The sequence below is a fragment of the Pongo pygmaeus genome, chromosome 12 (genome assembly GCF_028885625.2).
Source record: "Pongo pygmaeus isolate AG05252 chromosome 12, NHGRI_mPonPyg2-v2.0_pri, whole genome shotgun sequence".
In the NCBI taxonomy this organism is placed as follows: domain Eukaryota; kingdom Metazoa; phylum Chordata; class Mammalia; order Primates; family Hominidae; genus Pongo; species Pongo pygmaeus.
This window is the reverse complement of record NC_072385.2, coordinates 63581959-63609350: the sequence shown is the minus strand read 5'-3', so window position 1 is coordinate 63609350 and position 27392 is coordinate 63581959. Positions and strand designations below refer to the sequence as shown.

The 27392-nt window shown below is 41.9% G+C and overlaps 1 protein-coding gene across 1 annotated transcript; it reads left to right on the top strand.

The window, feature by feature from the left end:
- Positions 1-1609: 1609 nt before the first annotated feature.
- Positions 1610-27177, top strand: MXD1 (MAX dimerization protein 1). The gene is made up of 6 exons (XM_054476745.2): positions 1610-1982; positions 2700-2799; positions 8306-8335; positions 21902-22016; positions 23786-23945; positions 24638-27177. The coding sequence occupies exons 1-6, from the start codon at positions 1910-1912 to the stop codon at positions 24823-24825; spliced, it is 666 nt and encodes a 221-aa protein (XP_054332720.1). The 5' UTR covers positions 1610-1909; the 3' UTR covers positions 24826-27177.
- Positions 27178-27392: the final 215 nt, after the last annotated feature.

The following is a 27392-nucleotide window of genomic DNA, read 5'->3' as shown; positions in this document are numbered from 1 at the left end:
AGAAATATGTTCATGCTTTACTCATTTGTATTTTGGGGACTCAACCTACCAAGAACTTTATTTCTACTTTTAAAATTGGAGATGTCTGTCAGTACATTGGCAGTGTAGCTTGGTTTGCCAGATAGCTTTCATTTCAAAAATTTTAATAGGTTTAGGGACCGATCTTTAAACTTTTTAGTTCTGTATACATAACATTCGATTAAGCATTTATATTGGTACCACCCCATGCGGAAACACACTATTTGCAGACGTCTTAAAGAGTATTCTTGGCCGGGTGCGGTGGCTCACGCCTGTAATCCCAGCACTTTGGGAGGCCGAGGCGGGTGGATCACCTGAGGTCAGGAGTTCGAGACCAGCCTGGCCAACATGGTGAAACCCCGTCTCTACTAAAAATACAAAAATTAGCCGGGCATGGTGGTGGGCACCTGTAATCCCAACTACTCAGAAGGTTGAGGCAGGAGAATCACCTGAACCCGGGAGGAGGTTGCAGTGAGCCGACATCGCGCCATTGCACTCCAGCCTGGGCGACAAGAGCAAAACTCCCTTTCAAAACAAAAAACAAACAAAAAAACCCCAATAATCTTGTGAGTGTTTTCATCTAGAATTAAAAGGGAGGGGAAAACCCCAAAAGAGATTTAAGTCAAAGAATCTTAGGGTTTAATCCCATTCTGTAGGTTCAGGAAGTCTCTGAGCTTTAAAAAGCCGCTCGCGTGAAAGTAATTAATTATTCCATCACTTCCCGGGGGTGGAGGGGGGTGCGGAAAAGGCGCATGAGCTCAATGCTGTATACTGCAGCCCGATTCCAGCTCTTTCTTGAGGGCAGAAAAAACGCCGGGCGGCGAGCATTTAACAACGGCCAGGCTTTTCTTCTCAAGCCCCACAGCAGCCACGTGGCGCCTGCCCGAGCTCCCGGCTCACCGGCCACTAGTCTGCACCGCTCTTCGGGAGGATTCGCGGCTGGGCCCTCGCCAGCCCGAGTTCTGCGAAGCCCGGAACCTCCAGGGCCGCGGCCACCAGACCCAGGGCTCCGGCCCCGAACCCAAGCGGGGCAGAGCGCCCAGGCGACGCGAGGTGCCAGCCTTCCATTTGAGGGACGCCTGGCAGGTCCCTGGAAGTTTCCCCCGGGGACAGGTCTTGGCAACAGGTCCGAGGCAAGGCCGGGTGGAGCAGAGCTCCGCAGCGGCTGGTGAATCAGCGCCGCCCAGCGCCGGACCGGCCCTCCCAGCCAATGCCAGACCTGGTGGGGAGCAGCCAGGCTGCTGACCATCAGCCACTTAGGGCTCGCCTGGCCTGGAGAAAGGTGACATCATCGTAGCTGGGAGGTTTCCCAAGGCTTCACCAATGGGAGACCGGCGAGGTGCTTGCCTTCTGCAGCTCTTGGCCAATACTAACAAAGCAAAAGGGGGCCCGGGTTGTTGGTATAGAACCAATGGGAAACAAGGAAGGAGCACGAGGCGGAGTTGCGAATCCTGTCACCAATTGGAAGGAGGGGGTGGAGCCCGGGCCTTGTCAAGTGTGACCAACCAGCGAGAGGAGCGGACTTTGCGGGGTGGAGCCCTGAAGCCTTCTCCCAATCGCACAAGTGTAGGGGCGGGGCATTCTTTGGGGGGCCCAATGAGGAACGCGGCCGAAGCTGGCCTGTCAAGAGAAGGGGCTGGGGGCGGGGAGATGGTGAGTCGGGGATAAACACTCCGCGGCGGTGGCGGCTGCTGCTCTGCTCCGGGTTCTGTCACTGTGTCGGCGGTGCCCAGCTCACTGGCCCCCTCCCTCTCTTGTCGAGCGTGGTTGCCAGAGAGGCTCTCTCAGCCCTGCTCCGCAGGGTCCACAGCGGGCTCCACAGCGGTCCGGCGGCGGCAGCGAGCCCGTGGGCAGTGGGGGTTGGTCCCGTGGCTCCGGCCCCCGGTGCAGAATGGCGGCGGCGGTTCGGATGAACATCCAGATGCTGCTGGAGGCAGCCGACTATCTGGAGCGGCGGGAGAGAGGTGCACGGGGACGGGGAGGAGTCCACTCGAACCGAGGCCGGGGGTCTTGTGGGGCCGGCCTCAGGTCCGGGCGCCCAGCCGTTCCGGGGGTGGTTGGAGGCGGGGAGACCGCGAGCGCTCCCAACCCCTCCGGCTCTCCCCAAGCGCGGTCCGAAGGGAGGCCGCCGCTGCCCCAAAGCAATGAATGGGGTGGAGAAGGGGCTGCCGCCCGCCGGGGTCCCGAACGCTGCCGTTTCCCAGCCCTTCACGAGTGGGTGGCCGGGGCCCCCTCCAATAGCCTCCCTGGTTTACCTCACGCGGGCTGGTCCCGGCCGGCCCCCAGGTGGGCCCGGTGCCCCAGTCTCCTGGGCAGAGAAGCAGCGCCTCCCCGTCCCCGGCTCACGGTGCTTGCCCCGCACCTTCGCCTGAGCTGGTCCCACTTAACCCGCACCAACCTGCTGGATGTAGCCAGTGGGAAACCCAGGCTGCGTGAGCTTAGCCACTACTGTGTCTTTCTCAACAATGAGCAGCTGGAATCCTCCTTACACCTGCTCCGAACTGACGATATTCACACAATTTTTTTTTTAAATCATTGTTCTCAGAATTCCACCTTACTCCATTTAATTATTTCCACAATTGTCTTTTAAAGATAAATAAAGGAAAAAGGAAATACTGTAGAGAGGAGAGAGTATTAAATATTCTGGGCCCATTCATTAACTGGATCCTCCTGTTTTCTAGAAGCTGAACATGGTTATGCCTCCATGTTACCATACAATAACAAGGACAGAGATGCCTTAAAACGGAGGAACAAATCCAAAAAGAATAACAGCAGTAGCAGGTAATTTGGTAAATACTTCTTTCTGTCTTTTAGATTATATTGTAGGTGACACAAACTGCTGAATGTAAGTTGCCTGTTGTGATTATAACCCTATAAAATTACATTGTGGCCGTCATGATTCAGTAATGTACACATGGACTTAAGCCATTGCAGGAAGCTGTTTCTGTTTGGGTTGAGGGAACTGAAAAGAAAAATAGAAATGTTTTACATTTCTTTATGAACTTTATGCAAAATTTAATTTCGCTTTTCTTCCCTTTTGGAACAAAAAAAATCTGTGGAAGCTTCAAGTGAGATTAGCAACAGTGACAATATTTTCCCTTCAGAAGTTGCAGATTCAGGGCAAGTTTTCTATAAGTCAAAATGTTGGACATTATCCATTTCTTTTACTTTTCATAGTAATGATTTTATAAACACATTAAAGTACCTGACTTGGCATAAGTGATAGGATCTCATACTTGACATGTAAATTAAATACAGTGGTTTGTTTGATACTCTAATTTGTCACTTCTATTTGTAATGGCAAAGAGGAATGATTGAGGTTAAAACCTACCTCTTTAGTGATAGAGGAATATATAATACCAAAATATTAATATGCTACAACCTTTCCATGTTAGCCTTATAGATTATCTTATACTGTAGTTCTTAAAAGCTGTGAATCTCACTGGAGATTTGGTTCATGGTCAGTTAAATCACATATTAAAGTCCTATGCCTAGTTTCTGGTACATACAAATAGTCCATCAATGTTACTGCCCGTTTCCCCCCTTCTTTGCCCTTAAAATATAGTTGGCTAGGAAATTTGTTCTATTAGATCTCTTCAACTGTACCTTTCCTGCCAGTAAATTAAAAGCATTGACATTTTCGTCACTGGTTTAGAATCTTTATCCCTCCCTCACCCTCATGAATAACTCCTTGCAAGTATCTATTTGGATATCTTCTGTGGCTTAATACAGACCAGGAATTTCCCACTTAAACCTAAAAATCACTTGTTCTTGCTGCGTCTTCTGTACTTGGTTTACCTCTTTGTATCGTTAGTGGAACCACAGGATGTGAGCAGCATTACTTGTGCCATGCCCTTGAATAAAAATGGCACTTGAAGGATCAACCTGGTAATTACCTGGTGGGTTTTGCTTGTCCTCCCACCTTAGCATTACCTGAAGGTGGTAGCCAGTAGTTTTGTGCATGGGTATGAAGGCACTTTAAGAAAGATGTTAATACTGACTTGTAATATGCAATGGTATAAAAACAATTAAGCTGTGTTGCATTTTGTTACAGTATTTTTTAAAATTTTGTTTAGAAGAATTTTGAGGCCTTTCAGTTAATTTTTCTGGGAAAGCATCGTCCATTTTTGCTTTTATTATTGTCCACTAATGATTTGAGAGGAATTGTCCAAGTTACTTATTGAGGCTTAATACCTTAACACTTTATTTTTTTCCTTAGTTTCATAGGAAGGTTGTAGGGGATGTTCACTAGTGGGGATAAGAAAATGAGATGTTGAAGTGACTTGGTCCCAAAAGATGATTAGGAAAGAAAAATAATAGTAGTTAAGAATCTTAAGCCAAGAAATGGATTTTTTCTAGTATCTTCTCTTTAATAATCAGTACCATGCCAAAAAAAAAAAAAAAAAAAAGGCTACAAATCCTTCTGTTAATGGGTTGGTTTGCTTTCCATGGTTAGAGACAGGGGATTATCACAGCTGTCCATATACCTGACTGATAGTGAGTCAGTGTAATATATTCAATGGTGTAAGGATTTCTGAGAGACCATGATTAAACCTAGAGGTAGCACCAGCCAAACGTGTGAGGCAAGAGCAGGTAGTTTTCTTTCAGTGTGATCATTTCCTTCATGACTCATTTGGAATAGCTCCTTTCTGAGGAACAAGCAATCATAATGGAGAAAGCAGCTTGACCCCATGGTTTGAATCGGCTTTATATCCTCAGCCATGTATGGTCAGAATTTTGAACTGAGGTAAAGGATAGGGAGAGATTACTGCTGGTTTACATAACCCTTGGATAACAGTTTATTCTTGTTCATACAGGTTGAAATGCTGTGCTTTTTGCTTGTAGAGTCTGGGGAAGTACTCTTCCTTGGACAATAAAAGATAAGATTTTGCCACATAGGAAACTTCTTGGGAACTGAAAATGCAGATCTTATTCACGTTTCTCTAGTTGCTTATTAAAACAACAAAAATGAAAATGAAATTGTGAATATCAATTGTTTTTGAAATTATCCATAGAACTGCTGGAATATGGGAAGATGGAAGTTTCTTTCCTACTGATTTTTGAGGTCAATTACTAATTATTTAGAATTAAAATCTAGAACTTTTTAAAAGTGTGTTTTGTTCAGTAAGTAAAGCAAGCTTTGGCACTCACGTGAAAGAGGAAGTTCAGGACTTGCCACCCAGTTGTTTTATAAGACAGTGGCTAGAGTGACCTGACATGAGGAGTGTTTTTGAACCCAAGAATTTTTCCTGGTTATCTCAGATACGCCGTAATTTGGCTTAGTTTTTTTTTAATTAGAGTGTATTTTTAAATGGTGAAATTTGACCTTTATCGGTGATTCCAGAGTTATCCATTGTTTTCCATAATCACATGGAAAATAGTTTTGACACAAGGTATCAATGTGTTCTTACAATGCTTTAATTAAAAACGTAAATGTTTACCCATCAATGGAGGTGGCTGGCAGTCTCGGAACTGATCATTTTTGAAAGGGCTGCTTTTTATTAATAACTCAGTTTCAGTAAACTAGATACACTTTAGTAATGCTCTAGCCATTAGGTATAAGACCCCCTTTAAAAAGCACCATGTGTTTAACACTCAAGTAATCAAATAAAATCTGTAGTTTTAAAAATTTTGTTCAAATTTTGGAAGAAGTTGTGCTTCTATGGAGTTTGTTTAAAAGTTTATTTTGGGGATTCAGAATTTTGCATAAGTATGTAACTCTGTTTATTAGTTTATCTGTATATTTTCAAAGAATCCAAAAATATTTTGGCAAGAATTTCCTGTGTGCTGTTATTTTCTACTCTCTTCTCAACCTATTCACTTTACTCTCCTCCACCTACAAGGGATGGTCCTTGTCTACAGTTAAAGAGGGTAATCTCAACCAACTGTTGGCATATACTTTCATCCATTTTATTTTATTTATTTATTTATTTTTAGATAGTCTCGCTCTGTTGCCTAAGCTAGAATGCAGTGGCACCATCTCGGCTTACTACAACCTCTACCTCCTGGGTTCAAGTGATTCTCCTGCCTCAGCCTCCCGAGTAGCTGGGATTACAGGCATACGTGACCATGCCCGGCTAATTTTTGTATTTTTAGTAAAGACGGGGTTTCGTCAGGTTAGCCAGGCTGGTCTCGAACTCCTGACCTCAAGTGATCCACCCACCTCAGCCTCCCAAAGTGCTGGGATCCCACCGTGCCCATCTACTTTCATCCATTTAAAAAAATCTGTCAGGCTTTGAACTTACTAGTCCCGGTTAAAGTTAAAATGCCATGTGCTTTAGAGCCAAAGGTTTGCAGTATATGCCAGATTTTTGTTAACTATAGTATCCTGTTGGCCATTGAAGGCAATAAACCTTCAGAACAATGTGACTGGAGAATGCTGAAGGATAACCAAGTGAATCAATGTAAAGCTTTTATTTCTTTTTAATTGAGATGGGCTCTTGCTGTGTTGCCCACACTGGTCTCCAACTCCTGAGCTCAAGCAGTTCTCCTGCCTCAGCCTCCCAAAGTGCTGAGATTACAGGTCTGAGCCACCATGCCTGACAATTTTAAAGTTTTGTTTTTTGTTTTGTTTTGTTTTGTTTTTGAGATGGAGTCTCCCTCTGTCTCTAGGCTGGAGTGCAGTGGCACGATCTCAGCTCACTGCAACCTCCGACTCCCTCATTCAAGCGAGTAGCTGGGATTACAGGCACGCGCCACCACGCCCAGCTAATTTTTGTATTTTAGTAGAGACAGGGTTTCACCATGTTGACCAGGATGGTCTCAATTTCCTGACCTCATGATCCGCCTGCCTTGGCCTCCCAAAGTGTTGGGATTACAGATGTGAGCCACTGCGCCTGGCCTGAAACTTTTAAGTTAACCAATTTTGGATTGGTTTGAATACATGAGGTCCATGTATTGTTTACCTAGAAAACAAATATTCTAAACTTAAAATACTGTCATTTTCTCATTTATTTTTTCTTCGTGAATAAAAATTGATTCCCAAGATCCCTGTGAAAGAAGTTTAATGCTAGGTTGGAAATTTCTCATTTCAAGACAACCTCCTCACTTCTGCTGCCATCCCCCCACATTCACTGTCCTCACCCCCCATTCTCTGATCAGTGAACTTGGTGGTGGTGCCCCTGATGTAAATGAGTGGCTGAGCACTCTTGAGGTGGTATTCCTTCATGATTGCTGTGAGAATTTATTTCCTAAGCCCAGTAAGGTGCTGATTATGGCCCCACAGAATTCATGAGCTGAACCAGGGAGTAAACTCCTGAGCTGGTTAAATGCTAGAGAATTTTCATAAGAAAGGTCAAGATTCAGCTCTTTTATAATGCTGGTAGCTTCTTCCAAATTTATAACTGGTTAGGAAGGGGTTGTGTGAGGAGGACACTAAAGGAGCCGCACTGACTTCTTATGACTTTATGGTAACTTGTCCGTAAAGTCTTAGGCCAGACCTTGTCTTTAAGGTCAGCCATAAATACACTAATCATATGGTTTCATATCCATCACACCTTTCATCCAAGGCTCTCTAATCAGTTTTACAGCTGTTACCTTATTGGTCCATACTTGTTCAGTAAATAATTTGTAATTATTTTTATTCTCATTTTATAGACAGGTTAACCAGTAACAGAATGGTAAAGAATTTTATTCATTCCACAATATATCAGTGGCAAAGCTGGACTTCACATTTCACTAACTTCTGCTTTAACCAACCTACCATCTTTATATTGAGCTGAACTTTGGAAACCCCTTCCTAAAATCATTTGGTTGCTATTTAACAGTAGCATCTTGTACATGATAGTTACTTCAGGGAGTCAGAAGATTGGGGAAGGGGGTTATTTTACTATTTAAAACAACATAGTCAAGCAACTTTACACAAAATTTTGGTGTATGCTACCCCTAGGGAAAACTGCAGGGGTGGGGTAGGGTGCTACCTCCCCTGTTCTACCCTTAGACTACAGAAAGCTTTGTCGTATTATATAACGCAAATTCACATTGCATCGTGCAGCTGTTTTTGTATAAATAGACCCCTTTTATTTCTTGTCTTAAAATGGATTATTTTTCCACTAGAGAAGGCATGCTTCTTGTTTTGTCGCTTTACCTTGAACTCTATTTTAGGATTTACATTTATCTAACTCTTCAAATGGACTAATTTTTTTAGTAGAGCCCAGTGAATTTTTCTCCCTTTCTACATCTCTCCTATCAACTTCGGAGAGAAAGAAGTTAAAAGAATTGTGTTGGTGTTGAAGTAGTTCTTTAAGACAAAAATATCTTATTCTTCTCTTATTGTTCCCTCTTTCAGATCAACTCACAATGAAATGGAGAAAAATAGGTGAGTTGGGGATTTGGGAGGTGGAATGCGGGGAGCTTTGTTGCATTCTCTGTTCATTAAGTTCAAACTTGGTTGCTCTTTTTGACTCTTCCCACTAGTAGCACCTGATTTCAGAATTCACCCAGCGCCCTGTAAGCAGCATTGCTCCTAACTTACTTAGGTAGATGTAGAGCTTGCCTGTTAAAAGACCACACCCCTAACCCTCACCCCCACCAGCCCACTCCTGAAGAAGGCCTTTGAATGACTATTCCACAGACCAAAGCATTTTAGTCAGAGGCAACATTTCCACAAATAGTGTTTTTAAAAAATTACATGCTACTGAATATAACTGGCAGTGTTATCTAAAATACATATACACAGGTATATATACACAAACATAATATACATGTATGTATATATTAACACGTGTGTATTAACATGTGTATGTGTGTGTATTTGCAGTTTACTTGTGAATGAAGAGTCTCAAAATTCAGGCAAATGTATGCATGGCAGAAATTGGAGATGGTGCCTAACTAGAGGAGGCCTGCCACCCTCACTGGGCTCCATCTTGCTTTAGCCTGAGTGGAATCTCTCTCACCTGGATTGCCTCTTACTGCTTACTTAAATCTTTATTTTCCAAATCAAGTTGCCCCTCTTTCAGTGAGGCAGCTGAGTGGTTCTCAACTCTGGTTGCACATTAGAATCACTTGCAAAGCTTTCTGTGTATTTTTAAACATATTTTTATATTAAACACCTTATACACATACACCTGTATATTTTTCTGGTGAGGGTAGAGAACAAAGGTTTATTTCTGCTGATTCTATAAAATAACTTTTTATTATAGAAAATTTCAAATCTGGCCAGGTACAGTGGCTCACACCTGTAATCCTAGCACTTTGGGAGGCCAAAGTGGGTGGATCACCTGAGGTCAGGAGTTCGAGACCAGCCTGGCCAACATGGCAAAACCCTGTTTCGACTAATAATACAAAAACTAGCCAGGTGTGGTGGCACGTGCCTGTATTCTCAGCTACTTGGGAGGCTGAGGCAGGAGAATCGCTTGAACCCTAGAGACGGAGGTTGCAGTGAGCCGAGATCCTGCCACTGCACTCCGGCTTGGGCAACAGAGTGAGACTCCGTCTCAAAAAAAAAAAAAGTAGAGTGACTAATGTAATCAACTCCTATGTATCCATTACCCAGCTTCAGTAATTATCAGCATTTTGCCAGTCTTCTGTAAGCAAAACCACCTCTTCCCATGAAGTATTTTAAAGCAAATTTTCTTGTATCTCTAGTAAACACCAAACACACACACACACACACAAAACACCCAAAACAACAACAACAAAAAACCCACTTGCTTTTACCATACTGAAAAAAATTAATGATAACTTTGTGGAGCTTTTAAAAGCCAACAAACAAACAAAATAATGCCCAGACTTTACCCTTGGCAATTCTGATTTAATTGGTTTGGGTTGAGGCTCTGCACTCGTATGTTTCAAAAGCTCCCCAGGTGATTCTCATGTGCAGCCATGGCGGAGAACCATTGAACTAGCCTCATTCTGGTCTCTGAGCTCTCATCAATTTGAAATGCGGGCTACCCATCCAAATTGAGTGCTTTCTCAGTGCCCTGCATGAACAAGAAAAGAATGTGTAATGATGGCTCTATAAAGACATGTGGTTATTTCCTGCCATCCCTCTTTGAAAAAGGAGCCTGACTCTGAAAGTCAGGATCTGAATTATATTTATGTTTAATCAGTGAAAGGGCAGACTAAACCCTTCCCAGGCAGCTAGAATCCGGGAAGAGGGCGGTTAGCTTTACTCCACTATGGAATTGTGTGTGTGTGTGTGTGTGATGGTGAGTGTGCCTCACTGCACATATGCTTCTGCTCATCCCTTCGTCTTCCCTTTTAATTGTTCTATGATTGTGACTGACCATGTTTTAAGTTGGAGCTTCCTTTATGCTTTAGCTATTTACATATCATGAACTAGAAACTCAAAAGCATCTCTTCTTAAAGGGGAAAGGTAGTCAGTTGTGGCTTCTCTTTCTCATCTTTAGATTTTCTCTTCAGATTCTCTCCTTTCTTCCTGCCTTTGCAGTGATGTGGGTAAACCGGGACTATTTCTGCTGAAAAGTCTTCTAGTTCTTCGCCCCTCATAATGCTTTAGTTTGGTATTTATTTTTATTATTATTAAAATTTGATCACTTCACATAAAAACTTACTAAAACTTTGTGACTTTTGCCTCTGCAGGAATGCCACAGAATGCCAATTGTATTATTTATTCTAGCACCTCAGGGATGTTTCTTTTCTGTCTATGGTGGCCCCAGAACTTGTGCGTGTTACTGGGTATTAAATGCGTTCATAGTAGAGTATTAAATCAGCAAGGTCCCCATCCCAGATAAATGTGCAGTTTGTCCAATGGGAAAGATGCAGAGACAGTTTCAGTTAATATACTAAGTGCTAAGATTGAGATGTGCACAAGAAGCTAGAGGTAAAAATTCTGGAAAACTGCACATGAAGTCACCACTAGGCAAGCTGCCTATAATTGAGCTTGCTTGTATATGACCAGTCAACTTCTGCTTGTTTAAGGGTTATCTAGTTTCCTTCTTTTCTTTTTTGGAATTTGGTCTTTTAAGGTCTTGATAATCTTTCTAGTCTAGCGCATGTGAACAGAACAGAAGGAAAATCAGGACTCAGTTTACTTAATTTAAGCAAGCATTGGTTGCTGCAGTTCAGGGGAGGTTAAAGTTACTGGGCTCCACTCTCTTATTAGTGTGGATGCTTAAGAACTTCAGGGTTTGGAGGTCAGTTGAACAGCTGTTTTTGTACTCTCCCTGGTTTTAGTAGCTGAGTTCTATAAAAGAATACCACTCTGGTAAATGCTAATATACTTTAGCCATTTTTTACCTGATAACATTGCATAAAAAGATTATCATGGCTTTCATTGCTTCTTGGCCTTTTGACTAAAATCAAGTGTAAAAAGATTGCCATGGCTCTCAAAAAAAAAAAAAAGGAAGAAGAAGAAAAGGCAACTTAGGAAAAGAACTTCTAACAATGGGATTTTCCCTTTTCTTGATATTGCAGAGTTGATTATACTTGGGTTAGTTTTCTTGAATGGAAACCTTTTCTATGGCACTTTAGAGATTCTAAATAATTAGTGTTACTCTATGTTATCAGGACTTCACCGTAAGGATATTATACCCAACACCAACACTTTAAAGTATCTTTGCATTGGTGGGACAATAAAAGAAAAGACTTCTAGAATGGTGGTGGTGGTAGTATTTTCTACTCAACAGAATGGGTGTTGAGCACCTAAGATGCCGTGTAGTAGGTGCTTGTACTACAGAGTCCAGTAAAGGCTATGCACTGCTATGGAGGAGCTCAGATTAATATCACTCTACAGGGGGTTTGTCAGTCAGCACATGGCATGTGTTTCTCTGCATTTTAGCTAATTTTCTGGGTCTGTTCTCCTAAGAAAACACCCTTGGGAGGGTGGGGTATGTGTGTGTGTGTGTGTGTGGTTTTTCTTTTCTTTTTTTGAGAAATATAGAAAATAATACTAAAAATTTAAATCGTCCGTAGTTCTAGCACTCAGAGAAAACCGATGGAACTTGGATATATATCTTTCCAATTGTTTTGGAAAAGAACTGAAAATATAGTTTTGTGTAGAAAGTTAGAAAATTCAGAAAAGCACAAAGAATATAAAAATCACCTGTAATAGGCCTCTCAGAGGTAACACCTGCTAACATTTGTTCTATATCCATCTAGACTTTTGTGTGTACTTTTTTTTAACCAACATGGGATCATATAGTAATAATTTGTAGCATCTTTTCCAGTTATAAACATTTTCCAATGTCATTAAATCTCCTTTTCCAACATTACTTAATGCCCAGTATTATATTATATGAATATGTTAAACCTCATATAATCAGTCCCCTAGTTTAGATTCTTCCCAGAACCTAAACAATGCTTTCTTAAACCACCTGTAGAAAAATCTCTGTCAACATCATAATTATTTCCTTAGGATAAATGTATAGCTATGGAATTGATGGTGAACACGTTTTTAGGATTGCTGGATTGTCTGCCAGGCAGGTTACAGGCAGTATTTTCCCTACACTTCACAAGTTGATGTTATAACTTAAAACCTTTATGAGTTTGATAAGTAAAAAATAAAAAAAAAACCACACAGGCAACTTGTTTTAATTTGCATTTCTCATACTACTAGCATAGTTGAACAATTTTTATGTCTTTGACTCTGTGTGTCTCTTTGTGTGAATTGTCTATTAAATAGCCTTTGCCCAATTTTCTACTAAAGAATTTATCTTTTTCTTTATTTTAAAAAGTTTCCATAATATAAAGGACATATATGAAAGATATTGACGCTTTTTCTGTCACATAACTGTCCAGTTTATCATTTAGCTTTACAGAATCAGTCTTCCCTCACTGATTCGTGTTGCTGCCTTTGGTGTATACTTAATTTTTGTTTATGGCTAAGTCTCTTTCTAGACTTATTCTTCCAGTCCATTGATCCATCTCTTCTTCGTATGCCAATATGTACCCTTTCATTCTCCTTTTTTTTTTTTTCCATGCTCTTATCTATTTTCACCAGTTTATTTTTCCTGAAAAAAATTTTAATCTGTGAATTCCCCAACCCCTAAATTCTTTTGGGAGTTTAAAAATTGACATTGCGTAATTCCAATATAAATTAACCTTTAAAAGTTCATGCTTATATATTAGATCTTTTCATCCAGGATTTGGTGTGTGCCTTAATTTATTCAGATCTCTCTTCTGTCTCTAGGCAAAGTTTTGTAGCGAAGTTTTCCACACAGGTCTTATACATGTCCTGTAAAAGGTATTCCTGGATTTATATATTTTTAGATTGCTATTGGTTTCCCATCTTAGTTAACTGATTGATTATTGTTGGAATATAAACATATTTGAATCTTTTGTTGTTACATACCCTTTATTGATGATAATTCTGCTATTTCTTTCTCTTAACTGAGAATTCTTCCAATTTAAAATAAAGCCTTTCAATGAATCCCTCAGCAAATGGAGACTGAGTGAGCACGTGTAAGCTACAGCCAACAGGTCAGGAGCCAGGTGGTAGAATAGATTCTTTTTTCAAAAGATGGCTCTGGCATCTCCTTTAACAGTAGACATCCATTTTTCTGGAGTCTATGCAGCTCTTGCTAGAATTAGGTGCCTGGTCTAGAGCTACTACCTCTGCCAGAGTCTTCTGACCCTGTGACAGAAGATTTCCGTGTGTGCTCCATGGGGAAGACTCCGCAGCCCAATCTAAGCTGTTATTTCCATTTGGTCAAACAGTATTTCAGTGGCATCTGGTCTGGCATGAGAAATCAATTCAGTCAGGTCTCTTCTGGAAGAATATTCTAATTGATTACAGGTCCCTATAGTTGTTCCTTTTGGGTTTTGATTTTTCAAATGACCAAGTCCCTTATATGGGAAGGGCTGGGGCCTGACTTTTGCACTGGGCCTGAGTTGTGGTATGCATTGCATCACTCTTATTGTTTCTGAACTTTCTTGACCACATTCAGATTTCACTCTGGGATGTTGTAACAAGTCCATGTTTGTTGCAACACGGGGTGAGGTTATTACGAAGGAGAGACACAGCGATCAGTGTATAAATCCAATCTATATTGATGGTCTGGAGAAGAACTCATATTTGTACCACAAGAATCATCTTCCTTGTACTATAACCCTTGAGTAGATGACACCTGCCTTTGGCAAGACTTGGAGGAGAGACACATGCTGGTCATTTGACCAATTTCCAGTCTCCTACGTGGAACCCTGGGGCTATTCCCTTACTTTTTGTCATAGGCATTAATAGTCAAATAGTGGGATAGAGCCAACAGGTATGATTGTAATATATATGTTGTATTTGAAAATTAGGCTCTGAAAAGGAAATATTAATGCGGTGTACTTATGTATTTCATACTTTAATAATGAAGTGATCTTACCTCTCCAAAATGTAGCCACTGTGAACTGCTATTTATGTATTATTCACTGAGTATATTACTATCTTTGTATTTTCTACAAAGATTTATCAGCACAATTGTGAGAAATCTTCAAAACCGTTTAGGGTTCCAATTAAGTTGGTAATAATGATGCACTTGGCAATTGTTTATAAAGGGATCATTTTAGAAAAAGGAGGAAAGTATTTTTTCCCTCTTCAAAGCATGACTTGTAGTCTTCACCTAGATTTTTTTTTTTCTGTTTAACCCAGTAGGGCTTTGTTCTCAATGCAGTCTCTTGTGACCCTTGACATTTTAAGGGATTAATTTTAGAAGTCCCATTAATAAAACTTGTTCCTTCTTACTCTATACTAAATACCTTCTTTTCCTTATTATACAGCTCATACATACCCATATCTAAAATTATTTTTGTTCAACCTCCAATTATCTTATAGGATTTAAGATGCTATTTAATTGGGTAAGTCTGTGCCCACACCAAGATAGGTGATAAAATGGTGAAACATCAGAGTTAAACAGGCTACCCTGTTGAGGGTGATCTATTTGGAAAGGAAAAGAAGGTTATGATAGGCTTTGAAGACTTGGAAAGAAGTTAAGTCAGATGGGATGTTTGAGGGTGAGGGAAAAGAAAGAATGTGTTTGGTAAGAGCAAAGGGGAGCCCATTCTATACTTTAGGTGAGAGCTGATATCTATCAGGTTTGAATATAGCTCCTACAAATCATTCTGCAATAATTCATCTACATGTTTGAGCACTCCAACTACATTTTAATTACCTCAAAGGTAGGGACTTGATCTTACTCAATATTGTATCCCAAGACTTGCTGGGGGCGCTGGCTCACACCTGTAATCCCAGCACTTTAGGGGGCCGAGGTGGGAGGATCGGTTGAGCGCAGGAGTTCAAGACCAGCCTGGGCAACATAGTGAGACCCATCTGTACCAAAAAAAAAAAAAAACCTGTAGTCCCAGCTACTCAGGAGGCTGAGGTGGGAGGATTGAATGAGTCTGCGAAGTTGATGCTACAGTAAACTGTGATGGCACCACTACACTCCAGCCTGGTTGACAATGCAGAAAAAAAAGAAAGAAAATATAGCCTGGGACCTAAGAAAGCAGCAGAACATAACATAATAGTTCTCTCTTTTTTTTTGAGATGGAGTCTTGCTCTGTCACCCAGGCTGGAGTACAGTGGCGCAATCTCGGCTCACTGCAACCTCTGCCTCCCAGGTTCAAGCGATTCTTGTGCCTCAACCTCCTGAGTAGCTGGGATTACAGATGTGCGCCACCACACCTGGCTGATTTTTGTATTGTTAGTAGAGATGGGTTTCGCCATGTTGCCTAGGCTGGTCTTGAACTCCTGGCCTCAAGTGATCCACCCTCCTCGGCCTCCCAAAGTGCTGGGATTACAGGCGTGAGCCACTGTGCCCGGCCCAGCCTGTTACACTTTCAATAAAGAGAAGTAATCACAGATAACAGTGCTTCCTTCAAACACGCACACACATCACATACCCACACACCCCTCATTTGGTACCACTTCTGGTCTTGATTACATCCAAGTCAGGAAGAACTTTAAGGATAGTATATTTAATGCAGGAGGCACTATCCACAGATAGCACCATCTACCTAATAATCCTACTCTGTTGAATCTATTCCCCAATTTGCAGATCTACTAGCCTGAGAGAGATCCCTAGATAGAATCAAGGAAGCATGGTCTGGAGGCAGAAATAAGAAGAGCTACAGTCAGAATTGTCTGAGACAAGCAGGTTAGCCCAGGTGCCTTCTATCAGTGCCAAAGCTCTGGTAGGAGCTGGTGCCTCAAACAGCTCGGCACCTTCTTCATTAATAACTTTCTTCACTTGGATATTTACTTTCCATAATTCATGGCTGGCAAGAGTTAAGGAAAACTAACAGCAGAAATAAGTGGTATCTGAATATATTTTATATTTAAATCTTTAATCTGTTTGGAATTTATTTTGATGTTAACCTCCTCACTCTCTTGCCATTTTCTGAATAATCCATTCTTTCCCTAAGGATTTATGGTGTTATCTCCTTTATGTGCTAAATTCCTGTCTATTCTTAGGTCTGTTTCTGGGGATTTCTGTCCTATTCACTTGATTTGTCTGCCTATTCATGTATTAGTACTATACTGTTTTTAATTATTGAAGCTTTATAATACAATTTAATATCTGGTACAGCACATTCTTCCTCATTATTCTTCTTTTTCAAAAATTTTGGCAGTGTGACACACATCTATTCTTCTAGATGAAGTGTAGTCCCGGCGTTAAAAAGAACACTGTTGGAAGTTTTTTTCTTGGAATTGTGTTAAATTTGTAAACAAACTTGAGGAACATTGACGTTTTTTGTTTGGAGGATTCATATCCAGGAACCTGCTATTTTTTTCATTTACTCAATTTTCTTGTGTCTTTCAACAAAGTTTTATAGTTTTCTTCCCATAGATCCTTCCCAACCTGTTTTAAATTTGCTCCTCAATATGTTAGACTTTCTTCTTGCTATTGCACATGAGATATGTGAAGATCTCTGTGCTTGGACTTCCCAAGTCAATACATATTTGCTTCTATTTTGATTCTCCTTTGGCCATTGCAGTTGAGATCAAGGGAGGCCCAGACTCTTCAGGACACTTGCTCCTGCAGCAAGCAGAAGTGAGGCAGCTGCCTCCCTCCCAACCTTGGAATCCTTTCTACCCCTGCCTCTCTATGATGTGAACAGGAAATAAAGGAATCTTTTATTTTGCATTCATTGGCTTTATAAAACCCTTGCTAATTTTGTAAATGTAAAGAAATAGTACTTTTAGCATAAGCACTTTCTGTGTTTCCATAGAAAATGGATTAGATTTTCCATTAATTATTTTAATGACAAAAGATGTCCATTTTCTTCAAGGAAGTGTTCAGAAAAGTGGATTTTGCCAGATAGCCTCTGTCTGCCTAGTGAGACGTTTTTGAGTTCCCTATTGATTGTAAAAGGAATATCATAGTGCTATTATTATCTGTGTTTGCTCACAGCAATTCTCCTTCTACAGAGGAAGCTAGGATTGAAAGAATAACTGCTACCATATACAGAGTACTCCCTGTCAGACCCTGACCCAAGGGCTTCCATACCTTGTCTCAGTCAATACCTATGACGGCCCTCCCAGGGAGGCGCTTGTCACCCTCATTCTACTGATGAGGAAACTGAGGCTACACAGAGTTAAGTAATTTGCTCAAGGTCACACAGGGAGTAAGTGGCAGAGCCAGGATCTCAAACATTTACTCTTTTTTTTAATATTAACTTCATTTTTAATTTTTGTGGGTATGTAGTAGGTGTGTATATTTATGGGGTACATGAGGTGTTTGATACAGGCATGCAATGCATAATAATCACATCAAGTAAAATGTGGTGTTCATCCCCTCAAGCATTTATCCTTTGTGTTACAAACCATCCAGCTCTACTCTTCCAGTTATTTAAAAATATACAATTATTTTGACTATAGTTACCCTGTTGTGCTATCAGACACTAGATGTTATCCATTCTTTCAAGCTATTTTTTTTTTTTTTTTTTTACCCATTAACCATCCCCACCTCCTCCCCACCCCCACTACCTTTCCCAGCCTCTGGTAACCCTCCTCCTCTCTATGTCTGTGAGTTCAATTGTTTTGATTTTTACATCCAACAAATAAGTGAGAATATGCAATGTTTGTCTTTCTGTGCCTGGCTTATTTCACTTAACTTAATGACCTCCAATTCCATCCATGTTGTTGCAAATGACAGGATCCCATTCTTCTTCTGGCTGAATAGTACTCCATTATGTATATGTACCACATGTCTCCAGACATTTCCTGTTAATCACTGCATTAATATTTGGTTGCATAGTGACTGAAAGAATCAGAATTTTTTTAAAAAATTAAAAATCAACAAAATTTGGGATACTTACAACTTAAGAGAATCTATAGTTGTATCTAAATTTGTTATTACTAGTTATGGGCCATACTTGATTCAGAGCATGACTTATTATAGTTCAAAGACTGGTTTCTTTATGCCACTGTAGACCAAAGGTATATCAGCCTATTCAGAATAATTAAAGTTATATTTCTGAAGAGTCAGAAGGTGAAGTTTGTTAAAGTCCATGTCCTAGGTACAAAGCAGTGTGGATCAGTGCTAAAGGAAGAGGCAGCCGGGTGCCAGGAAGCTGGGAGGTAGCTCTTGGCAACAGAGGGAAGACTGAAGAAGATGTGATGGGAGAAGAGTCAACTTCCCGGGTCAGACTGAGGTGTCGGGTGGCTTCCTGTTGAGTATATATGGCAAAACCCTTGCTAGTTTCCCAAACGGGAGTTTGACCTGGTTTAAAATGGGACAGCAGGGCACAGGAGTAGTCAGAACTGAGAAAAGAGAGCTGAGATGGGTGTTTGTTCTGCTTGTTTTGGATCTGGGAGCTCCGTGGGTACTCAGGGCTGGCAGAGGGATTCTAGATCCCAGGAGTTTGTGTGTCTGTTTGTGTATCTGTATATGTGTCAGGGTTGGAGAGCCTTGGTAGGAGTTATACATAACAGAGGGGTCTGTTTGCTTTTTTATCTGATTCAGGGATTGGATTTCACTACTATATGATGGAACTGAGTCTACTTAATATATTTCATTGCTCTCCTGTGGTTGGCCCGGGCACCAGTGTGGGGATGTCTGCAGGCAGTGGCATGTGGGCAGGGGGCAGCCATCAGACTGCAGCAGTGAGGCGCCGGAGAAGGCCAAGGCAGACACTGCCAAAGACAGAGTTGGCTTTGGGTCTCTGCAAAAATCCAGAAAGAATTCTGGTCCTATTTTTGTAGAACTAGTCCAGAAAACACTGAATGAACAAGTATTAGCCTCAGCTGGAATTAGTCAAATGGCTTATTTCTAGTTTCACAACTAGGAGTGTTCTTTGGAAACCCACATTTGGGTAGTGAAAATTGCACTTTCTGGGCAAGACTTCTATAAAGCTAGAAATGACAGTGCATCAAAAGATGACTTTATTATATTTTTATCAGTGGACAAACTTCCTAAAAAAATTCACACACTCATATCTGCATATAAACCAACATCATAAAAGTACTAATATTATACTGTTCTGAATCATGCAGTCTTTGCAAATAACAAGCTGGCTGAAAAATATCTAAATATAATTTTAATTTTTGAACTTTTTCTTCTAATTGGAAAATTAGCTCACACCTGTAATCCCAGCACTTTGGGAGGCTGAGGCAGGCAGATCGCTCGAGGTCAGGAGTTCGAGACCAGCCTGGCCAACATGGTAAAACCCCATCTCTACTAAAAATACAAAAATTAGCCAGACGTGGTGGCGGGCGCCTGTAATCCCAGATACTCGGGAGGCTGAGGAAGGAGAATCTGTTGAGCCTGGGAGGCGGAGGTTGCCATGAGCTGAGATCACGGCACTGTACTCCAGCCTGGGCGACAAGAGCAAGAACTCCATCTCAAAAAAAAAAAAAAAAAAAAAAAGAAAAAGAAAATTAGTCTATAAGTTTTATGGCAAGAAATAAATTAGACAAATTTATAAATGTATAAATTATACTTTCTTATAGTATTTCTAATAACATGATCTATTTTCATGGCTCTTTTTGAAGAATATTATCGAGGATGAACAAGTATATTTTACATACAAGTTTTCTTCCCTTCCCTGGTCCCCACCGCATGCAGTAGTGGGAGGAGCAAACCTGTAACGTGAATCTTTGCTATGACTCTGCCACATGGACAGGTTTTCAGAACAAGTGAAAGACTTAGAAAATAGTAAAGCCCTTGTCCCATTACCTCTTCCTAGCTCAGAAATGAATGCTGTACTCCTCAAGCTTGCCAAGCCTTAGAGCACCCTTGGAGAGTTTAGGACAACTTCCTCACGACCTAGAAGAGGCAGGAGGCTCGGAAGGAAGGAAGTCTAATGCCTCGCTTACTAGCCCTGCCTTGGGGGAACATCCTGAAGTCTCCCTGGAGAGTGTGAATTGACTTCTTACATTAATATCATGCATATTCACCTGTCCTATAGCTTTCTGAAGCCATTTCCTTCTTTTGGTCTACATTTTCAACTTTTGCTATTACAGTACAATTCTTAAGAGGAAAAAGGGCAAACCTATAAGGCATTGCATTGTTTCCCAATTCAGCTGGAGGAGAGCCTCCTAGACTCCAGGGAGCTCTGCTCCAAGTAGGTTGTGTGTGGGCAATGAATGTTATCTAAAACCTGAAGACTCTGAGCACTGCTGAAGGTGCAAAGATGCAGTAGAGATGGACTCTGTCCTCTAGAAGCTTAAAGTCTAGTTGAATAGATGACACAATCCGTTCAGCAAACACTTATTAAGCATGTGTGTGTTTGAGGCACGGTGGCAGCACAGCAATGATTAAGCTGCAATCCTGACTTTCTAAGGAGACTGCAGTGGATGGTTAAGTAACAAATACAAAACAATTCAGGCAGTACAGTGAACTTCCCAGTGAATAGTATAAACAATTAAGTGGTGCTCAGAAAATAGAGGAATCACTGTGAGCTAAGATGGCTTGGGAAGGCTTTAAGGAGGTGGTAAGCTTAAGCAAAAACCCCAAATCTCGGCTGCTTCTTAACATTCACAGAATCTTCCAGGTTCTAGAATAAAGCACAAACCATTTCAAGGAAATGTAAATTTCTAAATTGGAGCAACTCTCGTGCTCTATCTTCAGTCAGTTGCCGTGGCTGCTTCTTCATCCAGCCCTTCTCCCTCTCCCACTCCGTGTAATTGCATCAGTCTGACATACTCCAAGAACAAAAAGTATAAAAAATGACTCAGTAAAAACCCCCCTCGCTTCCTTCCTTATCTCTGTCTGACTGTTCCTTGCCTTCTCCCTGCCCAGCCAGTTTCTTTTGTGTCATTCCAGAGTTTGTCTACATACAAGAAAACATGAATATAGATTCTTGTTTTCCTCCATCTTTGAGATAGCATGGTATACTCACAGTTTGGAATCTTGCTTTTCTCCACTTAACAATATATCTGGAAAATCTTTCCTAATAGGACATAAAGCACATTCTCATTCTTTTTGATAGCTACATAGTACTCCACGGTGTGGATGTAGCATAATTTATTTAACCAGTTCCCTCCTGGCTGGTCATTTGGGTTGTTTCAATCTTTGCTATTACAAATAAAGCTTCAACAAATAACTCCACAGATATATATGCTCCTTGACTTATGATGGGGTTATGTCTCAAGAAGCCCATCATAAATAAAAAACATCCCAAGTCTAATATGCATTTAATACTTCAATAAACTCATTATAAATTTTAAAAATTGTAAGGTTTACCATCATGAGTCAGGGACCATTACTGTATATAGTGTTTACACATGTGAATGACCATATAATAGCGAATATTATTCCCTACCCCAGCACTTGTATTATCAATAGACTTAGCTTCGAAAACCTTGGATTTTGCTTCTCATTGGTTTTTACCAGAGTTGTCTGGTTCAAAATATGTTTATTCAGCAAGAGGTCATTGGTAGCATTTGCCATCGCAAGGCCTGGGCAACTTCACACTCTTTTAGAACTCATTCTGCCTAGGGTGCTTCTGGCCCACTGTGAAACTCTCAAATGCTACTGTGGTCTTGTTTTCATAGACGGGCTCATCTTCGCTTGTGCCTGGAGAAGTTGAAGGGGCTGGTGCCACTTGGACCCGAATCAAGTCGACACACTACGTTGAGTTTATTAACAAAAGCCAAATTGCACATAAAGGTAAGTGTATTGTTGGCATGCTGCTTTATCTTTATCTGTTCAGTGAGGGTTTGTCTGTTGTTACATCTCCAGGACAGTCCTCTCCCCTGAACTCCTCCAGTCTGGCTATTGGATGAATCACAGGTACCTCAAATGCAACATATTCAAAACCCAACTGAGTGTTTCTCACTCCCATGCACCAGAGGTTAAATGGTCCATCCAACTCTCCATCCAGTTGTACAAGCCAGAAACTCAGGAGTCCGTGATAGCTCCTGCTCCTTAACCATATATCTAGGCCATCTCCAAGGCCTAAATATTTTCCAACCCAGTCTACTTCCATCTTCATCCCCACTGTCTACTGCAATAAAATCCTCAAAGGTCTCCCTGTATCCCTCTGGGTCCCTCCCGTCTGCTTTCCATGCTTCCTGAGGACAGTCCTTCCAAGGCGCAAATCAACATGTGACCTTGTTTAAAATTCTTCTGTGGCTCAGGACAAGCTCTGTCACCTGGCCTGCCCCAGACTCTGCCTTGCCTGGTCCTCACCTGCCTCTGCAGCACCATCTTGTTCCCCAATTCCCCTTTCTCCAGCCCTTCTTCCAGTCCCTGGCACTGTCATATTGTCTTACTTTAGGGCCTTTGTCCATGCTGTTCCCTCTGCTTGGTACACTTTTCCCTCTCTTCTTCACCTAGAGGACTTCTACTTATTCTTCAGATCACAGTGCAAGTCTCTCTAGCTCTGCGAATCCTTCGCTGACTTTCCCAACTCAGTGACCTCCTTCCTGTGACAGGTGGTCCCATCACTGGGTATCTCTTAGCCCTGTCATAACTGACATTTGACAGTGGTTTGTGTGACCATTGGGTTGTCTCAATCCTTAGACTGTACACCCCACGAGGGAGGGGACTGGCTTTGTGCTCACCTCGCAGCCCCAGCACCTCCTAGGGTGTCGGGCACAGAGTTGACACTCTCTATGCTACCTGAATAGCAAAGGGTAAGGGGAGTTGGATTCAAAGTCTTGAGAGCCGCAGCCAAAATCCCTGTTTAGCATGTTTGTATAATCATATTATAGTTGGACAAATGTTACTTTAATTATGGTTAGAAGCCTGCATTCATGACAATTCTGGGAGAAAACCTCTATTTAAAGCAAAACAGCTACAATTAAACAATCTTCTTAATTATCTGAAGAATATGAGAAGCTAGGGGGCAGATTTGTAAAAATGAGTATTCTATGGAAATGTGTTTTCTAAACTCTTCTGTTGGACAAATTAGAATCAGGACATCAAAAGGGACTATTATTTCCTGCTAACAAACAGAAGTTAATTGAGATTTGGCATGACACAAAAAAGTGCTTATGTAATTGGGACATGTACTTGAATAAACATAGTTTTAAATGGAAGCGTGTTTCTTAAGCTCCCATCACGTGCAGTTTTCTAGTCCGGAGATCAGGTGTTCAGGGGATCGCTGCAAACAAGGGAGATCAGGTTGGGGGCTGCTGCCTGCAGTCTTTTTGGTACTAAAACTGAGGGCTACCAGGGTGCCAGCATGTGAGAGCTCACCCCCAGGATCCCTGTGACAGGACAAGTACCCCCAGCACTGGCGATGCTGAAGAGTCAGATGAAGCCAGGAGTCACTGGCCAGTCGACTTCCTGTCTCAGGGAGAAGCTTGATGAGTGGCACCGAAAGGCGTCTGAGGAAGTGTGGCGCATTCCACTGCTAGAAGGGAAGATGCGGGGGCCATTGCCCATTTAGAAATCTCCCTGTGGGGCCCAACAACTACCCCTTTGACTTGCAGAAACTTGAAGATTGTGACAGAAAAGCCGTTCACCAAATAGACCAGCTTCAGCGAGAGCAGCGACACCTGAAGAGGCAGCTGGAGAAGCTGGGCATTGAGAGGATCCGGATGGACAGCATCGGCTCCACCGTCTCCTCGGAGCGCTCCGACTCCGACAGGGGTGAGCCCCTCTCACTCTCCTCCCTGTCTCCCTTGTCCTCTCCCACCTCCAGAGCAGGGGTTCAGTGCTGCGGACAGGAGGCAGAGTGTAAGACACTGGGTATGATGTAGAGAAGTCGAACAGTGTGACCTCCAGTGACAGGTTCCTCCTCCCTGCTAACACTTAGGTGACAACTCCAGAAGAGTTTGATTGGGGTCGGTTTTGAGCCTAGTTTGTTTTGTTTTGTTTTGAGACGGAATCTTGCTCTGTCACCCAGGCTGGAGTGCAGTGGTGTGATCTTGGCTCACTGCAACCCCCGCCTCCTGGGTTCAAGTGATTCCCCTGCCTCAGCCTCCCAAGCAGCTGGGATTACAGGCATGCACCACAAGGCCTGGCTAATTTTTGTATTTTTTAGAGATGAGGTTTCACCATATTGGCCAGGCTGGTCTCGAACTCCTGACCTCAAGTAATCCACCCACCTTGGCCTCCCAAAGTGCTGGGATTACAGGCGTGAGCCAGCATGCCCGGCCAAATTTTTGTATTAGTAGAAACAGGGTTTCACTGTCTTGGCCCAGCTGGTCTCAAACTCCTAACCTCAAGTGATCCACCCGCATCTGCCTCCCAAAGTGCTGGGATTACAAGCATGAGCCACCGCGCCTGAGTTTTCTGCAGAGCGCTTTCATCAATGTCCTTCTCTCTTGTCCTCCCTGCAGAAGAAATCGACGTTGACGTGGAGAGCACGGACTATCTCACAGGTGATCTGGACTGGAGCAGCAGCAGTGTGAGCGACTCTGACGAGCGGGGCAGCATGCAGAGCCTCGGCAGTGATGAGGGCTATTCCAGCGCCAGCATCAAGAGAATAAAGCTGCAGGACAGTCACAAGGCATGTCTTGGTCTCTAAGAGAGTGGGCACTGCGGCTGTCTCCTTGAAGGTTCTCCTGTTGGTTCTGATTAGGTAACGTATTGGACCTGCCCACAACTCCCTTGCACGTAAACTTCAGTGTCCCACCTTGACCAAAATCAGCTTTGTAACTGTTTTCAAGGAAGTGCTTAGGATTGTGGGTTTCTGATTGCATCCACTAGCTTCTCTTTTTCTCGCCATAAAAATTTGTCTCTGAGAGACTATACATTCCAATCAATTTGAAGCATCCAAGAATTCTTAGACCGAATAAGCAATGTCCACATCTCAGCAGTCCCCCTCTTTGCTCTGCTTGTGTCCTCTCCTAGACCTTTCTTCCAGTTTTCTGGCTTACTGTGTTACTTGCCTAGGAGGAATGTCCAAGTGTGTCTTGTACTTAGGAAACTGAAGGAAACAAACTTTTGAAATTGAGATCCTGATCTCAGAACTCCGAAGTAAGCTTTGAAAGTGGCATTTAAGAGCACTTAACCATGGACCTCACCACCAGTGAGGAAGTCAGTAATACCTCTAGAAAACACGCCCTTCACACCGCACATGCTCATTCCCCCGACGCGCCGCGTGTGGATGGGAGCAGTATTTCTCACTTTAAAATGGACACCTTGATAGTGTGTCTTTGGGGTTGCACAGCTCATCAAAGTTCCAAATTGTTTGTTCTCACAAACAAAACGGTACAATCTATTTTTGTGCGATGTTCTTGGGACCTCGCTGTGTTCTGCTATCTCGAGGCACATTCTCCCCTCCAACTTTGTTAATGCTACTTGTCTCTGGAAGATTTTTTTTTCCTACCTCAGAGATAAATGAGATCTCCATTTCCCACTTAACACAGTGATTATCCTTTTTTTTCCCCCCCGAAATAGTGACATTTGGTCCAATTATAATCTATTTTCCTATTGAACTTTCAGCAATAACTGAGCTGTGGCACTAGCAGAGCTAGTAGCCATTATCAGTGAAAGAAGAAGTCCACATTTCTACCCTCTGTTGCAGGTGAACAGGAGAGGATGGTACACCGTTACTAGAACTCCTCTCCTTATTGATTATTTTTGGACACACCCAGAAACTTCTTTATGGAGGCTTTTGGGTTGATAGTTTAAAAGGCTGATTTTTCTTTTTGGTTATGATTTCTCCCTTAAGTGGTCTCCGACTTTGTAGCATTTTTATTTAAGCTAAAACAGAGCACATGTATATGTACATAAGACACATTAAATCTATAAATACTATTTATTCATTTTATATAAACTAATGTAATGGAAAATAAATTCTTATGACTTTGTGCTTTTATAGATGTTCTAGAAACTTTGTATGTAGGTATCTACAAAATTAGTTCATTCCCCTGAATATTTTTGCATTCATATTTTTGAGGTCTTGATGTTTTCAGCCACTGGCGAATCTTTTTCATTGAATTTGAACCATTTGTAAAATCTGTGATGCTGAAGCAGAGTGTGTCACAAAGTGATGAGAACATTCCTAAAATCCATGGACGCACTGCGACCTAAGGGCTCAACGGCTGACTCGGCAGCGGGCAGCCACCCCACGCTCCCCTGCGGTCACTCGCACACCACAGCCTGAAGCTCCCCCAGCGCCTGCACCTCGCACACAGCTAGGGTCAAAGTTCAAACGCACTCCACACGGAAGCTCATTCTATACCCGAAGAGCAATCTCAAAAAGCAAGATTACTTTTGTGTTTTTTAAAAAATGATTCTTTAATGTATTTTTCTAAACGTTCTAATTGGAAGTAGTGGATTCCTAAATGATTTCAAAGTCATCTGTAATTCTGTTTTTGTTTTGTTCTGTTTTTTCTTCATTTCAGCTTTGGGTGGGGGGAGGGGCAGGTGACACAAAGGTTTTTTTTTATTTTTTTTATTTTTGGAATCTTTTCCAATAACCAGCTAAAGATTTGCACTGAAATACAACTTGTATGCCTTTTGCATTTTTAAAGCCTGCTTCCTGGATTTAAGCAGAGTGATAGTGTTCAAAGAGCCAGTTCAGCCTGTAACATATTTGAAAAAGATATGTCTGCACTTTGAGGTCCCTTTTGAATGCCATTCACTAGACCTCTCAAGCATTTTGTTTCATTGCTACATCCAAGCGCCTCACAAGTCCACAATGCGGGACAGCATCAAAAGCTCAAGACTTTGGAAAAAGCTTGTGGGCTTGCACTGGGGGAGGGAAGGGAACAAAATTTGTGTACTTCTTTGTTTAATTTAGAAATAAGGCATCCAAGAGATGCCATTATTTTCTGTGTTTCAATTGTTGTGCCTTTGAGTTAAACTGCATTTTTGTCTTTTGGTTGAAATCTGAAATGTACTGTCCCAATATAAAACAGTAATTATTTGACCTTTGCACTGTTTGTCTGGTCCTTTTCAATTTGATTGCATATAAATGTGGAACTTGATAGAGCTCTATATTTTTAATGCACTTGTGATAAACTGGCAGCAGGGTTAGACATTACTTTCAAAGCTCGAGGTAGACCGAGTCAGCATGCTAGACAGGCTTCTCTCTCTAACCAAAACTGTAATCTTCAGGACCAGCAAACTCAGCCCAAGGCAGCT

What these genes read in the sequence shown, in the direction of transcription:
- MXD1 (XM_054476745.2), top strand. Translation starts at nt 1,910, where the DNA reads ATGGCGGCGGCGGTTCGGATGAACATCCAGATGCTGCTGGAGGCAGCC. An exon ending in AAGAATAACAGCAGTAGCAG is followed by an intron (nt 2,800 to 8,305) that starts GTAATTTGGTAA and finishes TCCCTCTTTCAG; the next exon opens with ATCAACTCACAATGAAATGG. An exon ending in AAGCCAAATTGCACATAAAG is followed by an intron (nt 22,017 to 23,785) that starts GTAAGTGTATTG and finishes TTTGACTTGCAG; the next exon opens with AAACTTGAAGATTGTGACAG.